The following is a 16,233-nucleotide window of genomic DNA, read 5'->3' as shown; positions in this document are numbered from 1 at the left end:
ACACGTGATCCGTCAAGTGCATATAATGGTGGGACCTGGTTACCGTGGCTCCACCCCCGATAGCTACTGTGCAGACTCTGGCACCAAATGTAATGCAAGATGGCAGAGTTTATGTATTTTGGGATTTTTTTCAGAATTCTGGTTTTATATCTGGATAGGTGTTGGAAGTAGAGATGTGTCATCCATCTTTGCATACAGCCTATGATGAACACATACTATATGACCCAGCTATCTTTGCTTGAAATCCAATACAGACCGTTATCACATGTCATTTATCCTTGTCTCCTGACAGTTCCTATCTTTCCTCACAGATCTTCTGCATGCTGCCATGTTTGGTTTGACTGGGGTCACAGAATATATTTTCTCTGACATGAGCTACCGTATGTGCCCATGGAATATTTTGGTCAGTTTTTATGTAGGGAGTTCTTAAGTTATGACAAGTGGTATTATCTGTAGCATTGTCTCTTACTGGCTATCACAGCTCAAAGCTCCATTTCAACCCCACTTTCGCAGAGACCCAGGATCATCATCTCTCTCCATCATTTTCTGAATAACGTCATTTCACTGGGCGCTAAAATAGTCGCCATCAGTGCCGCCAAGTCATGGGAGTGAAGAATTTCCTCCATTGTGCTCGGGGGCCCTGCAGCAGTTCACACCATCTCTTTGTCGGAGGCTCATTCTTCAATGCCTGTTTTCTTGTGCCGCTGCCAGAGCATGTCCACTGCATTGGATAAGCCAGAGTTAACCGATCTTTAGGGAATTGATTCTCATATTTTAATCTTTAGTGTTGTGAATCATTAGCAAATCTGAATATCATAACATTTTCCTTTGAAAAAAACTTCTACCAGGACAGATGTAGCAGTGACGTGTTGATGGTAATCAACCCGGTGACTTCCCAACTTGTTTATCAGGGTTAATGTGACTGGTGGTCGGGGGGGCTGGTGGACGGTTTTGGCATCACTGTGCAGCAGGCCTTAACCCCTGACTTGCAGCTGGGGGGCCAGATATCAGAGTCTGGTAGGAAAGAGTCCGGTGGTCCTGTTTGTAACCGCTGCTCAGGTGTTTGTGTCGACGATGGCTTTCTGGGACCAAAGTTCGTGGCAGGATGGAGCACGATCAGCAGGTTACAGATTTATAGTTCGGTTTCAGTGGCTCTGAATACGTTTTTCTCAGCTCGTGGCCTTGGTGTTTGATTTCCCTTTTCGTCTCTATGCAATCATCTATTTCAAGGGGTTATTGAAAGTACACGGTCCAAACCAGCTCACAATGCTTCCACCCAAAAGAAACATAATATGCATTGAATTTCCAATACTGTATTATCTACTTTATATTATAGATTTGTTCAAACATGGAGTGCAGAGTTTTTCTATTTTCTGTGATTTGTGCTCCACTAAAATGTCACCAAATATGCACTTCTGTCAGTGCTCTATGGACTTTCCATAAATGTGTAATTGTTTGCCAGTCAAGTTTTGAACCGACTTATAAAAATTCACAGAACATGTTTAATTGATTTTATTTGTTGTCTTCAAACTTCTAGCTTTTGTAAAATGTCTATATCTATACATTTGTTTACACAATAATAGTTGATCTAGCCAAGAAAATTTTAATTTTGTAAAGAAGGATGTTTATCCCTGTCATTCGTTTTTGCTTCAGGGAATGAGGACATTGGTGATGACAAGCTTGCCCTCTGAGTAAGTACCTCAAACATTTAAAAGATAAAAAAATATCACCTGTTGCTTAAAAAAATAGATATGATGTGAAATTGTTCATGTTGGATGCTTTGTACTCTCATCACGTCTTGTAGGAAGCAGACCACGTTAATTCAGGTGGTGAAAACACTGGGTGGCTTTATAATCGTTGACTGCGTGTGTGAGAGCACGACTCATGTGGTGTCTGGGGGTCACCGGCGGACTCTCAATATTCTGTTGGGCATAGCCCGTGGCTGCTGGATCCTGTCCTTTGAATGGGTACGTAGTCTGTAAATATTTAGGAGCCATTAGATATCATTTAAAACTGATAATAAGATGTGTAATTATTGTTTGTTTGTATTTATTGTGTAGATTCTCTGGTGTTTAGAGCAAAGACATTGGATTCCAGAGGAGCCTTATGAACTATCGGACCAGTTTCCAGCAGCACAGGTGAGTACCAGTGGTGATCCTGTAGCATTAACTGTAACTGTAAACTTCATTTTGGTGCCATCAATTAACAGTGCCATCAATAAGATCTATTGATTTTAAGTTTCAAGTGCCAAGCTTAGATATGCGGCGCATTCAAATAAAAAAATATTTTACCCATAACAGAAAAGTTTGTCATGCTCACTCAAGAAAGTTTTTTCATAAAAGTTATTTTTACTTCTTATATAGACACAAATCTGTTACATTTACTTTCTTCAGTTTAATAGTAATTAATGTTTTTTTCCCCTGTTTATAAATATTTTATTCAATATAAATCATCATTTTTTCACACTTAAAACTAATAAATGACAGTAAATCCCAAGCGAAGGAAGTCGGCCGGAAACCAGCTAATTTTTATTGCCAGTCATCCATTTTCAGTCTGCTTGTTTTTCCTGAAGCGTCCTGTGTGAAATGTGAATGTTGCTGCTTCTTCCTGAACTCGTCATTCATGAGTCACTGTCCTCTCCTGCCACTGCGAGGGGAGACATGGGGTCTTGATGCAGACAAATGTCAGCACATTTCCTCTTGAAACCGTTTGATGGCTTTTGCTGTGACAGACAATTTCCGTGTCCCAGAGGCCTTTTACCATTCCACCACTCTTACGGACGCATCCAGCGATCTACAAACTACGAATATCTTTCTTCACTTCAGAGCCTGTGCTCTGTGGAGCCTGCAGCGTTTCCTTCAGCTGCTCTCAATGTCAATGACAGAAACTAATGACTGACTTTTACACCTCTTTCACTTACTTAACTTAACATGTACTAATATTATGTGTCTCTGCTGAAATCATGATGCATGACCTCGGTGAAAAGGGACATAGATTAAAAGACTGAAGCTCATACATCTCACACAAGGTTAATATGTGAAACAGTTTTTAACTTTATCTCAACTGTTAGTGTCCATTAAAGCTCTACTGTAACTGTCCCTTTAAATATCTCTGCATTAGGCCATCAAAAATCAATGATCAGGACTAGTTTATGGATACATTGGATTACACAAAAACTGGGGGGTGGGACATGACCCAAGAAGGAACCCATTAATTTAAGATGTGGATCCAGGAATTTGTTTATGAATTTAAATGTGGTTTCATAAGGGGACTGTTGGGCCTGAGAGCTTTTCTTGTTGTATATTATTATTATTATCTCGAATCAGTTTCTCAACTAATTTTCCCAAAGATTTTCTGTGTCAGGACATTATAAAATATATAACAACTGGTTTTAATGTTGCAGATCCATGTAGCCTGTTTTGACAAAGTCATAAATACACAGATTAGCCATAACAATAAAACCAGTTACTTGTTTAAATGTTGTGGCTGATCCGTGTCTCTTGTGAGTTATTAGGAAATTACATTGAGATGCTCAGGCGAACAGAGATAAGATCCTTAAAAGAAACAAGAAAAGCATTTAGGTGAATTTACCATTTTTATTCTATGTTTTGATATAATATTGCTGGAAAGGTTGTGGTGATGAGGCAGTTGTTTAATCACCAGAACGTACGTTGTTAAAGTATACAACAGACCTATAACAGAAAACAACTTCAGAGCTCAAGTTCCTGCTTTGTGGTTGTGTTTAATATTCAACTTCACATATGTAACAACTGGTAGAGCATTACAGTCAAACACTTGCAAAACCTAAAGGTAGTGTTTCCTAGTGAGAAACTCAAGCTTCCTCACATTTCATAACTTCTCCCCCCCCGTTAGCTTCAAAATAAACTTTAAAATACATTCTTTAAAAATCATCATCATGTGTGAGCATGTGGGACGGTACTGCAGAATTATATTAAAAGATTTCCTCTTAGTTTATGTGCAATGAAATCATTAACTAGCTTGGAGCAAAGAGGCTCTCTAGATCTCTTAAACAAATCTCTCTATCATATATAATAATGTTAAATATCAACCTTAAAATCTACACATAAGTTAAATAACAAATGTACATACATTCTCTGCAGAAAAACAGTAAAGAGGAAACTATTTTCTGTGACATTTTAACATTTGCATTTGCACTTTATAACAATCACTTTTTCGCCAGTTGTTTGTCTGCATGTTGTACCATCGTCTCCTTCCTAAAATTAAAGTTTAACGGCTGCTTAAACTATATTAAAATCATTCAAGAAATTGAATTAGTTAATGTCCCATTTTGCTCTGGTTTCAGTCCATATTTCACAATTTTTGCAAAAGCCAAATTATTAAACATAAACATGCACAAAAGCGTGTAAAAAATATTTTCACGATGTGCTTTGGCTCCCTTGAGGATTTTTTATTTTTGGTTTTGTTTGTGGCTGTTTTTTCGGCCACATTTTCCCGACGGTTCAGCGGGGACCAGTGAAGCCTGCTGGTCTCATCATCATTGTGGTGGACTGCAGTGAATAGCCCGAGCCTTTCCAGTAGTACCATTTGATTCCGTTGAATCGATTTGAGTTCTGGCCTTGCTGGTAAAACATCCCATTCAAATTGGAGGGACCGCAGGCATCAAACCACCAACCTGGAACGTCAAAACAAACATCACTTTAAATGCAATGTTGTCAAAGTGGATAATGCATTCATACTCGTCTCTTTCAGAGACGAAAGAGAGCTGCTAAGAGCTAAACCATCTTTAAATCCTCTTGGGGTAACTTACATTCATACACCTTACAAATGTATTGCTTTTAAGTTTAATCACATCCTTTATAAAAACCTGAACCTTTGACATAAACAAGCTGTAGCGTCTGCTGTATATTGAATGAAAACAGAAAATTTAGTTTTTATTCATCAGCTGAGCAATAACAGAAATGTTCAAGCTAGAATTGTGGTTTTATGGAATGAATGGTATTAAATTCATCTTTGATGCACTTGTGGTTGCAGTTAAGTTGATGTCGGCATCATGGCCTCACATGAGCAGCTTGTTGAATTGAAAGTGGCAGTACATTCCTCTGTTGTGTTAAGGCAGACAGTTCACATTTGACACCATTGAATTGGATGTGACAGTATAATTGGTACTGCTCTTACAAAGCGATGGATCGTTGACTCGCACCCCTTTTTGTTTTAGGTCCCGATGACACTCCTTAAGTTTTCATCAGTGTGTACAGGGAAGACACTGACTTGACTGATAATTTGGTTTATGGACTTTTTAAAAGGCTCTGGATTTGTATTTCTGTTCAGGAGCTATATCTGGGCTTTCATAAGTATCTATCTATTTATATCAGTTAACAGCATTTAAGAAAACGGAAATATATGTAATGACTAACTCATAAGATTTGGGGTGTACATCATATAATTACACACTGCGCGTCTAACATGGCTGCCACTTTGTTACAAGTTTATTAGGAATGCTTAATGCAATACTGTATGGCACTTTTAATACAGTAAATAGTAATTTGCCGAACCTGTTGTCACCTCTAACAGACAGGAGTTGATTCATCTCTGTGGCATTTCAGTGGTGAATTTAATATAGTACTCCACTGATTTAACATTGTACTTTTGTAACATTGGTGGAATCTGTGCTGCAGAACCAAATATATATTTTTTATTCTACGCCTAAATAGAGGAGATGGGGTTTATGGCCTATACTGCAGCTAGCCACTAGGGGTGATCAAGACACTTTGGCTTCACGTTTGGTGAGCTTTCATGTCGTCCATCTTTATGTACAGTCCTCTGGAACCTCTTCTCATATGCATTAGTACTCCCCAACACCTGTCAACAGACTTTGATGGGTATAATTTATTTCCTCTTTAAAACCACAGTTAGCTGTTGTTTTGTATTGAAAACCTTTGCACTGAGAGACATATCTAATACATTTTTAGCTCCCATTTACACACTGGCTTACAGCATTCATTGAAATGTGTGTTCATTCAAAACAGCCCACTGTATCCTTTACACCAGGTCAATGCCAGTCAGTCAAGATTGTGCATAATGTGCATATTGAGTCGCCTGTGAGAGACGCCTAATGGGGAAAAAAGAGGACAGGGTTGGTGTTTTCACGCTCACTTGGCAGACCTCAATACAGAGGGAGACAAACTTCTGGCAGCCGAGTCACTTTCAAGGGAACAGAGGAGGACCTTCAAGCTCTGTTCCCAGGCTATTAATGTCAGCCATTGTAGGGGTTGAATTCCCCAATGAGTTGATCAGTGATTAACTCTAAGCTAATTGTGCTCTTTGACCAGGCCACAAAAGTACGGGAGCCCTTAAAATGCACTTGGAAGATTTTTTTTTTATTTGGGGGGTAGTGCCAAGATTGGAGCGTGTGGGAATGTGTGGCCATCACAAATGAACGTGATTTTTTTGTTGTTGTTATTTTCCTGATGAATAAGTTATTTACAAGAACTGTGTTTCTTACCCCCTGTTGTCAGCTGCGAACATTTGCAAACACATTTGTCATTGTCTGCATCCTTTGTACTGAAATCACTTCCTGGCTGCCCGATGCTGCTTATTTTGCCGGCTGTTCCACTGTAGCCTTTAAGGTGTATCCTGTAGAATGGGAAAAGGAGAAATGAAGGAAGAGGAGGAGGAAGTTCGTGACTGCTGTTCCTCAAAAGGCAATATCCGACTTACAGTTGTTTAGCTATAACTTCACTACTCTGCTAAAATGGGGTTAGGCATAAGGATTAAATGTCTCTTGATTTTTATGATCTGGTACGTTTTCATGTTTGTTTGCTGCTATTTGTGTCGTCTCTTTGTGGGAGTTTGAAGTTGCTGAGCCAATTAACTCTAGACCCAATTGGTCATAGTTGCGTAGACTTGAGGCATGAATTGAACTGGGTTGAATTGAGGCGTTTCGAGTTCTGTTTGTCACATCAATTGAGTTGAAGTATCTCTTTCACTCCTGAAATCCGTTTGGCTTTACAGGATAAAAAGTTCCTGAAGGTTGTGTTATTACTGTATGTTAGAGATTCAAAACACATTATGTATTTCCTTATTTTTCAAATACTAACCAGTTTTATTAGATTTTCTGTGGGCTCATGCCAACACATCATCATCAGGAAGAATAAACTCTGACACAGCACTAACAAAAGGATCATTAATGTTTTGTTCTTCTATATAGTAACAGTGGATCAACATTTTTGACCATGTCCTGCCGTCTTTACAAAAACTGGTTTCCAGGAGATAAATATATGCACAATCTGATCCAGGGACACTCAGCATGTAACTTAGAATAACTTATAGAAAAGTGTAGAATTAATGTAATTCTGAGACTTAAATTTAATTCAATATGGTCTTAAAAAGCCTTCACTTCACTTATTGAACCCTGCAGAAGTCCTGCTTTGGTGATGCTCTTTGGCTGAAAACTAGCAACAGTTTTTGGTATTTGTTCGGAATAGCAGTAATATATGCTCATGGATTTCTTTTTCCTCAATAACTTCAAAATAACATAACAAAGGTTTGCCACCTTACATGAGACACATTCAATAGGGAACACTTCTCTTATATTATGACATACCTGTAATTTTGTGCTTCACCGTCAAGAGAAAACTGATCATATTGTGAAAATCCAGAGTTTCCCTCCCAGTCACTCAGCTGGATCCTCAGTTTGTACATCTGTTGACTCGTCAGTCTGGAGACAAATTCGTTTCCTAACCAGAATTCATTTGAAGGTTCTCCGAACCCCTGAAAAGATGTTAAAGAAATGTAATTAAATATTGCTGATCCCTTGCAGTATAGAGGCATTTAGCTTTTGCCATTAATGAAACAGCAAATAGAGAGGATCACCATGTGCTCTTCATTTCCTGGCTTTTACACATAGTTCTTTTTCCCTGGAAGTGACATTTTTATCTATTATAAAACTTAAAGACACACTAAATTCAAACAAATCAAAGTCACATTCACAGGTACATATTATAAGAATTTGTACTAGTTTTATCTTTAAATGGCTTGAATTCTTCTCTTTAATGATTTCTCTGCGGGGACCCGACATTGAACTTGAAATTAATTTTGGCATTGTGTAATGTTTTTTTAACTCATCCTTTTTGATTGTAGATTTTAGTCTCAAATGCACAGACAGAAATATTAAATCTGCTGTGACTGAATGTGGTACTTTAAAAACAGCATTCATTTGATGGAGGGCTGATGATAATCACCTCATATCTCTGTTTTAATGGCTGCAGGTTGTCTTCTCTTCCATTAACAGTGCCCTTAAAGCACTTTCAGTCAGTGGCCAAAACCAAATCTGGCCTCTGTCCTGTGCCACTGGACTGAAAACCCGTAGCCTAGGATATATATTTATTAAAGGGAAGAATTTCTTCTTAATAGTTTTACCTTTTTGTACTCCTGCCACGTACGGTGAAAGTCAACACGGCCGTCGAAGCGTTTTTGTAGCACGGTCCAGCCTCCTCCTTCTGTCTCCATGTCACAAAAAGCCTTCAGACACGGTGAAAAAAAGATCTGCTGTAATTAATAATTCAAAACAAATGCTCTGTAATGAACCCACAAGTTCACAATGCTTGGTTCAGTTAAAACAACTTTTAAGCTGAAGGGAAGAGGAGCAGAGTTGAAGTCTTAATCACTGAAGAGTATCTAAGGAGATCACAGATTTAGTTTAAGCATGCACATCATCAACGAAAGACTGATTCAGAAAACATGTCCTCTACACCACTGGGATATTTAATTTCCTCTGGTTTTAATTCCACTTTTAGCTGATCTGAACTACTCTCTTAGGGTTAAGCCAGTTGGAAGCAATTAAACTGGCTCACTGTACCTTAACCTCCATCGTGGTGTTGGGTAATGTGAGCGTGTAGACTCCACTTAGGGTGTTTCCTGACTTGTAGACAGCAGCACAGTCCATGAACGTGGTTGGCGTGTCCTGCATCATGATGGTTTTGGTCTCTGCAGAGAAAAAAATCAGCCTTGTTGATTTGACAGCACACAATTTCACAGCATTCAAGTGTCATCCAATGGGAAGTCCACATCTTCTGGTGGCTAAAAGGATACAAATCATTTCCTTAGTGTCACTGTGACTGCTGCAGGATCCGCACCACAATCCACCTGTTTGTAGGTATCAGCACTCCACATATGCCTTATTGTTTTCATTAAGATTCAAAATGTTATGGGCCCATACCCCACCTTGCCACCAAGTTTCAAGAAACTTTGTGAAGATATAACCTTCTTGGCAGAAAACCTATGAATGCAGTGACAAAACTCAGATCGAATGTCTTGATTATTTAACCCTAAAACAGGTAAATGTCTACCATGGCTTTGTCCAAAAGCTCTGAACAGTTGGCAGATAATCAGACCAAAGACTAAACAGAATTTAGAGGCTGTGCCCAAAGCTAAGCTAACAAGCTGCTGGATATAGCTTCATATTCAATGGAAAGATATGGAAGTTGCATCATTTTCCCAGTAACTCTGCACCAGATATTCAATACGCATATTCCTCCTTTATATTGTGTCTTACCCTCAGTAATTCCAGTGCTTACAGCAGTCTCAGCCCACAGGTCAAGACAGTGGTTGCACTAATATTTTTGAACAACCTTTAGTTAGGTGGTGACTCACCTCGAGCTGAGCCCACAGCGATGCTGTGAATGAGGTTGTTGAGGCTGTCCAGCAGCTCCTGCTGCTGATGCTGCAGGACACTGTTGTTGGAGGAGACTTTGAGCAGCTGTTGCTCCAGCTCGCCTATGATGGCGGTCTGCCTCAGTATCAGGGTCTGGAGCTGCTCCTTCTCCTCTCTGACCATCTTCAGCTCCACCTGCCTCTGCTCCTCTATCTCCCCCACCTTCTTCTCCAGGATGCTAAGGAGTCACAGACAAATTCAATAGTGAGCTTTGCTCCTTGTTTTGTCCAACACTGTCCTGTTAGTGAGGCGGAAGTGACTGAGTCCTCACCTGTTTTTGTTGTTCAGTTTGTTGATTTCATTTGTTTGGACAATAAGTTGTTTTTCCAACTTGTTGGTTGACAAGGAGTTTTCAAGAAGTTGCCGCTCAAGTCGCGTTGTATGATGAATTACCTGCAAATAAAAGAAGCACCATTTCAGCTCTGTCCCTGAGATACCTTACGAAATAACCTATTAATGCATCTGGAGAATTGTACCCATATCACACCTACACTACAACTGCAAATCTGGTGTTTTCTGACAGAGGAATACTTTAATTTGAAATTATATTGTTGCGTTTGTCTTCTCCATTTGAATGTTTAATATACTCTCAGTTGGCACACCTCGCTTCACCTCGTCTAATACAACAGTCCTAGAAAAATTCTCCATCAAGGTTATAATGTAAATTTTTTGTTGAAATTGATTTAGAAAGTAGTGGATTCATGGTCATTTTGGAGGCTGCAGTTTCTGATGATGTTCAACTGTATTGTGATGGGAACAAAGGTCTCTTTTATTTTATCCACCCCACAGTTCAACTGCACCACATATTACACAACTTCAAAAGTGACCTCCCTAAAACTACTGTATTTCAATAAAACCTTCATTAATGGATTTACTCAGCGGCTATCAGCTAGTGATAAAATGTTACAGTACGTTAAAAAACATGTAACCTAAAGGAAAGTATAGCAAAAGCATAATGTTAAATGACATAATAAACCTAAAAATGTTTGTCTGATCAACAGGCAGTTTGTCCTTTGCCCCCATGTTTTTACTTCCAGAGTGAACAAACAGCCATTTGCAAAATGGAAAAGCTTGACAGGAAAGAGCAACTAAATTCCAATACAGCAGACGTACCTGAGCCTGAACAATCCACGTATTTTCACAGATGTATTGAACTAAACTCTGGGGTTGGGGACCTTGCCTCTAATTTCCCATTTTGGAGGAACTGATCTCAGCAAAAAGCAGGTTGTTTACATGGATCCCAGCTATTCGTCTCCAATGGAGCTGTTGATGTCTTTGAACAGACGGATGTGTGATTGTGACAAACTGATAGACCCTTTCTGTGGGAATACGAGTGGGCTAATAACAGGAAATGCTGTACAGTTGGCTCACATAAGGTCATTGACGTGTAGCCACAATAATAAACTGACGCAAGCATGCCTGTTTTCACCCCTGCTTATTTTTGTAACACTCTGAAGCCACATTATTTAATGCACTGTACCACAGAGCTCACTGTGGAACCACCACATTGTTCTGCTGAGAAATCTGTTGTGCTTGTATGTTGACAGGTGCAGACGGGTTAGTCTTTCTTAGTGTTGTACTGCACAGTGCACAGTGTGAGAGTGTGTTTTTCTGAACGTTACATTTCTGTATGTTGGGCAAAACTGAAAGCTCAGCCTTACCTGTGCTTCCACGTGGGTCAGTTTCCTTGTTTGCTCGGCGGTTTGACTCAGCAGGTTTGTTCCAATTTCTATCATCGTGGCTGTGTGGTTGTGGACTGCACTCTGTTGGATTTGGACCATGTCCTGTTTCATGCTGTCCTGTATGTAGTTCTCTAACTGCAACACAGAGGAAAGAAGAGATACCCTTTTAAAACATCTCTGATAGTATCTTTAACAAATGGTTTTGTTGTACAATAATTCATCGAAATCACAGGGAAGTTCACAGATTGACAACCAGGTGCTGCTCGCTATAAGATATGTTGGACAAGGTCTGTTTCTTTGAGCAAACGTGCTTTGCAGTTGATGAGAGAAATTGTACTTGTTCTCATTTTGTGGTTGTTATTTCCTCAGGTTCAGTTAATACCATTGTCATAGAGTCACTGAAAATGTATCAGTTGCCCCATTCTACATTAAAACTCACACTTTAGTATACTACAACCTCAAAACACATAGTGAGAATTGTGTAAATTTCACTTGTGCTCCCTCTTCAACAATTTGTTGACATATTTTGTATATTTTTACAAAAATAATATGTATTTAACAGCCCATTTTTGGAATAAGTTGCTGATGCAGTACTAGAGTGAAATAATGGAACAGAAATACATAATTTAAGCAGCGCCACGTCAAGATATGTTCAATTTTAAATGATATTATTCACTGTGTAATAATAGCAAAGTAATGAATTAATAGAATAATACAGTCTTGAGATGATATAAAACATTTGAAATGATTTTAACAATCCAAATCCAGTGTTGTAGTTGTTAACCAGTTAAAAAAAAGATATTTGCACCAGGCACATGGTTCAAACGTGTTGTACTTAGTCTCTTTATTAATCATGGGTGTCTTTTGGGCATAATGTTCAATAAACCAATCACAGTGTCATCTCCGAGTCCCTTTAAAACTCAGGTGCACCTCAGTGGATTCGTATGAGAACGTTAGATTTGCCAGGTACTCAGAGTGAACGCTTCACTGTAGAGGTCATTTCTCTCCTTTTGCACAGGAGAAGACCATCTGTGTGTGTAACAAGTGGAGTGTGTGCGTGTTGTGCACCCGCCTATAGGTGGTACTCTCTTTGCATTGAATTGTGGAGTGCAGGTTTTTGTTGGTGTAAAGCGCTGCAATGCACCAACACTGCATCTGACCACACCTCATTTTTAGACCAACACGTCCATGAGCACTCACATGCACAAGTGCAGTTGTTAATAGTACAATGTGGGGACTGCACAGGAAAAATACAACTGCATTAGTCTTGAACTAACAGATACAATTGCATCACTAATGGTGCCGCTTTGCACTGGGTGTTAGATTGGTCGCTTAGACGTCTGACTTCTCATATCAAACATTAAACCTCTGATTCATAGTAATAATACAATGGCGTCGAGCAGGGGAAGCTGTCAGCGCGTCAGTGTTTCATCTTTACGAGATTCACTCTTATCTACCTTACAGTATCGCCGGATTTAGACCAAGACCAATCATTAAGTTATTTCCTGCACGGTGTTCCTGAGTGGCAATCAGGTCACACGTCTCGTAAACAGGATGGAAGTGTTGAGTGAGGAGTTACATCCTTCATGACAGTGTGACTTGTGTACAGCCGGGGACCAGCGTCAGTTAAATATCTTTGTCATCTGCAGCAAGTTATTTACTCATCAGTCAGTAATGTAAAGTCCAAACAGACAAATTTATTATTATTATTTTTCTAATGGCAAATACAACTAACGGTTGCAATCAGTGCTGATTTTGTTTGTCTTCCTTTCCTGGTGTCCAGTGTGTTTATGTTTTTGAATGCAGACAGGGACGTGTGTTAGGTGGAAGGATTTAATTTGAACTGTCGGCAGGATGTCCCATTGACAGTCCGTGATCTAATCAGTTGTTTACTCCGCGTGTCTCAAAGGCGTCAGAGAGGAATGACTAAGTTCCTCATTCACCCTCCTTCCTCAGTCGTCTGTATTCGGATGGTTTTTAAATAAGAAAACCTCACCTGGAGGGATGGGACGTGGGCCAGGAAAGAAATTATTCAACTTTGGTGCGGAGGCAGGAATTCTCTCTCTCTCTTCTTAACATTGTAATAATTCTTAAACATTTCTCACTTCTCAGGAAATAATGTTTGAATCTTGAAGATAAAAGAAAGACATTTAGGATTGTTTGGCCTTGGTGGAGGTATGTGCTCTACTTAGGTGTTGAATTAGTTTAGTCTGTAATGTAAGATAATATATTGAGCGTCTCACTTCTTTATTACTCAACAGGTTTTACAGCATTTATCCTGGTTGTTAAATATATTAACGGCCATAACACGCTATAGATCTTTACAGTGTCTATGCTTCCTCTCTGGAGCCACAGTAAAGTACATTATTAATGAATAGATACTTTCTGAGAATATGTATGATTACTTATAATATGTTTATTGGATATTCTGTTTTATGGCAAAATATCGAGTTTATTTTAGCGCGGAACATTTGTGTTGTGAAACTTTAATCATCAGTCTTCCCACCTTAGCTGTGATTTCTTCTTCTCCCATATTTAATATCTGAGGTGCAAAATTATTTTATGAAGTCACATGACAGAACAAAGAAGATACTTGAGCCCGCCTGGATTTACACCAGATGATTTGAGACGGATCGTGCTCATACAAGTACAGATGATAGTCGCAAATTATTTATCATCACCGCTTCTTTCAATGTGACATACATAACCTGTTCCTGTATGAGATGTGCTGTTGGGCCTTGTTAAATCTTCACTGGTGTGGTGCTGAATTGGCGTTTGATTTCTGAGGCAGCACGTCAAAGTTTTTGTCCGAATGAGCGTCGTCACTGAGGAGCGGCATCGAGCTCACGCAGAGCATCAAAGACGATGCCCCCCGAGCTCCCCTGTGGAACAGATCTGAGCCCATTTATGTTCCCGAGATGGGGAATTGTGTAATCAAGCTGCGGGACGCTCTTGTCTTGTCTGGCTCGGCTTGTGAAGCTCTGATCATTAATGGCACTCTGAAGTGGGGGTGAAGAGTGGGAGCTGGAAAAGAAGCAGTTCACTTATTTCTCCCTCAAGTAAATAGCTCAGCAAGCTGAAAGGAAAGCATGCGTCGCCCATGTGGACACCTGTGCTGAGGTTTTGTTCATTTCTTGTCCATTATATCCTTTTGTACTCAAAAACATTACTTTTCATGTTTATTTCCACCTTTGCTTCTTCAAAATAGATTCCCAAAGAATCTTGTGGTCTTAGAAAGAGCTTTTTTTTAAATTTTTTTAATAAACTGCATTCAGCCAAACTAGTTCTTCTCGACATAAAACTTTTAGAAGTGGAGCATTTTGTATCACTTTTGTAGTACTGGTCAAGGGTTACTCGTGTCAGCATGGTAGTTAACAAGGAGCTGGTGATTTAGTATGACAGTCTGCACATTGTTTTTTCAAATCAGACTGACCAAAATACATTTGTCAGTTTTGATCATTTTATTTTGTAAATTTGTACATAAATGATTACGGCTGAGCAATAAAAGAGTATCAATATAATTTTCATCAATAATAATATAACAAAGGTTCAATTAATAGATCAATATATTATTCATGCATTGTGTGAGCCCAGTAAGGAGTTATAACATATTATTAATCTATCTCAGATGTTCCTAAATGTTTTGCGGTTTATCTAGTGTTTGTCATTCTCTGCTCTTAAAGAAGAGTTTAAAACCACAACCTTCACTCAGGAGCAAAAATCTATCTTTAAACTTAACAGAAATAACAGTTTGACATTTATCGTGATAATTGTTGATATTGACTAATGGTAACAATTTTATCTTGATATAATTTTCTGTCAACATCGTCCAGCCCATCGTCCTGTCAACAGTTGAAAAGTTGTCCCTGAATGTTTGCAAGTCAGAATAAACAAGTGTTGAATGTTAAAATGTGTCTTCTCCAGCTGCAGAAGTCATTTAGTAAACGTCAGGCATGTTTATCTAGGTTGTATGATCCAGATGTTTAATTTACACTGAAAATGTGTTAGTTCCTCAGACACCTGCATGGAGGCTCTTTCAGCTCTTCACAGTTTGTTGCGTTGACTAAATATCATGGCTATGAATGAACTTTACCTTGAGCAGCCACTGTGTGTTGTTCTCCATGGAGATCTCCAGCTGCTCCAGCCTCTGAGCCGACTCGTCGTTGTCCACTGGTCCGTCCTCTTGCACTGGGTTGTTGTAGCTGTTGGCCTGGGTCTGACAGTTCTCCTGCTCCGGCAGCAGAAAGGTGTAGCTGCACGGCCCGTTCTGGATCTGATACTCTCTCTTAACAACAGCACTGTATCCTGTCCCCAGACCAAGGCAGAAACTTACTACTAGTAGGTCAACATGCAGCATCTTCATAGTAGAGTACTCTTACCTAAAAATACTCAGTAAAATTATAACTCCTTGGATTTTCAAGTTTTAACTCAAACTTCTCTCAATGTTTGTGCGTCGGTTCCCAACAGCCTCCAAGTGTAAACAGTTCTCTTGAGGTTCTACAGATCCCTTTTAATAGCTCTCGTGGTAGGAGGAGAAAGAGCCATCAAGAATTAGAGGTAGTGTTTGGTTCTCTTAGGTCACCGGTGCCAGACTGCATGTGCTCGCCTTTCATCGAGCCCCCAGCCACTTGTTTGAGCAGTCCATGGCCCCTTCTGATTAGCTAACTGTGTTTTTTAACCACTCCCCCCCTCACTGTGGCCAGTCACTGTGAAGAGCAGTGAAGTGTAGATTCCTTTCAGTACACACAACACAGGAGCAGATGCACAGACTACACATCTCTCACTATATCCTCTACAAAACCCTTTTTTTCCCGCTGTAGTTGGAACAGCTCTTCAGGATGCAGCTGTCCACCTTCA

The 16,233-nt window shown here is 39.4% G+C and overlaps 2 protein-coding genes across 3 annotated transcripts in view; one reads left to right on the top strand and one right to left on the bottom strand.

The window, feature by feature from the left end:
- The window catches only part of mcph1 (microcephalin 1), a 29,858-nt gene that overhangs the window by 8,093 nt on the left and 5,532 nt on the right, over positions 1 to 16,233 (top strand). For both annotated transcript variants that reach the window (XM_035172720.2, XM_035172719.2), the window contains exons 11-13: positions 1,654 to 1,691; positions 1,805 to 1,967; positions 2,061 to 2,138. In XM_035172720.2, coding sequence (XP_035028611.2) covers positions 1,654 to 1,691; positions 1,805 to 1,967; positions 2,061 to 2,138 — 279 coding nt within the window. The remainder of the gene's footprint in view (positions 1 to 1,653; positions 1,692 to 1,804; positions 1,968 to 2,060; positions 2,139 to 16,233) is intronic.
- Positions 3,723 to 16,019, bottom strand: angpt2a (angiopoietin 2a). Its single transcript, XM_035172721.2, has 9 exons — positions 15,470 to 16,019; positions 11,356 to 11,511; positions 9,966 to 10,087; positions 9,634 to 9,872; positions 8,840 to 8,967; positions 8,401 to 8,502; positions 7,586 to 7,752; positions 6,485 to 6,615; positions 3,723 to 4,654 (listed from the first exon to the last, which is right to left on the bottom strand). The coding sequence occupies exons 1-9, from the start codon at positions 15,737 to 15,739 to the stop codon at positions 4,482 to 4,484; spliced, it is 1,488 nt and encodes a 495-aa protein (XP_035028612.1). The 5' UTR covers positions 15,740 to 16,019; the 3' UTR covers positions 3,723 to 4,481.

This window comes from Hippoglossus stenolepis, chromosome 12 (assembly GCF_022539355.2).
Source record: "Hippoglossus stenolepis isolate QCI-W04-F060 chromosome 12, HSTE1.2, whole genome shotgun sequence".
Lineage (NCBI taxonomy): Eukaryota > Metazoa > Chordata > Actinopteri > Pleuronectiformes > Pleuronectidae > Hippoglossus > Hippoglossus stenolepis.
The sequence above is the reverse complement of the archived record's forward strand: the minus strand, read 5'-3'. Positions and strand labels throughout refer to the sequence as shown.

Excerpts from the sequence above, each read along its gene's own strand:
- angpt2a (XM_035172721.2), bottom strand. The coding sequence starts at position 15,739 with ATGAAGATGCTGCATGTTGACCTACTAGTAGTAAGTTTCTGCCTTGGT. Across the intron at positions 7,753-8,400 it reads CGTGGCAGGAGTACAAAAAG|GGGTTCGGAGAACCTTCAAA; the intron begins GTAAAACTATTA and ends ACATCTTTTCAG. Across the intron at positions 6,616-7,585 it reads GGTGAAGCACAAAATTACAG|GATACACCTTAAAGGCTACA; the intron begins GTATGTCATAAT and ends CCCATTCTACAG.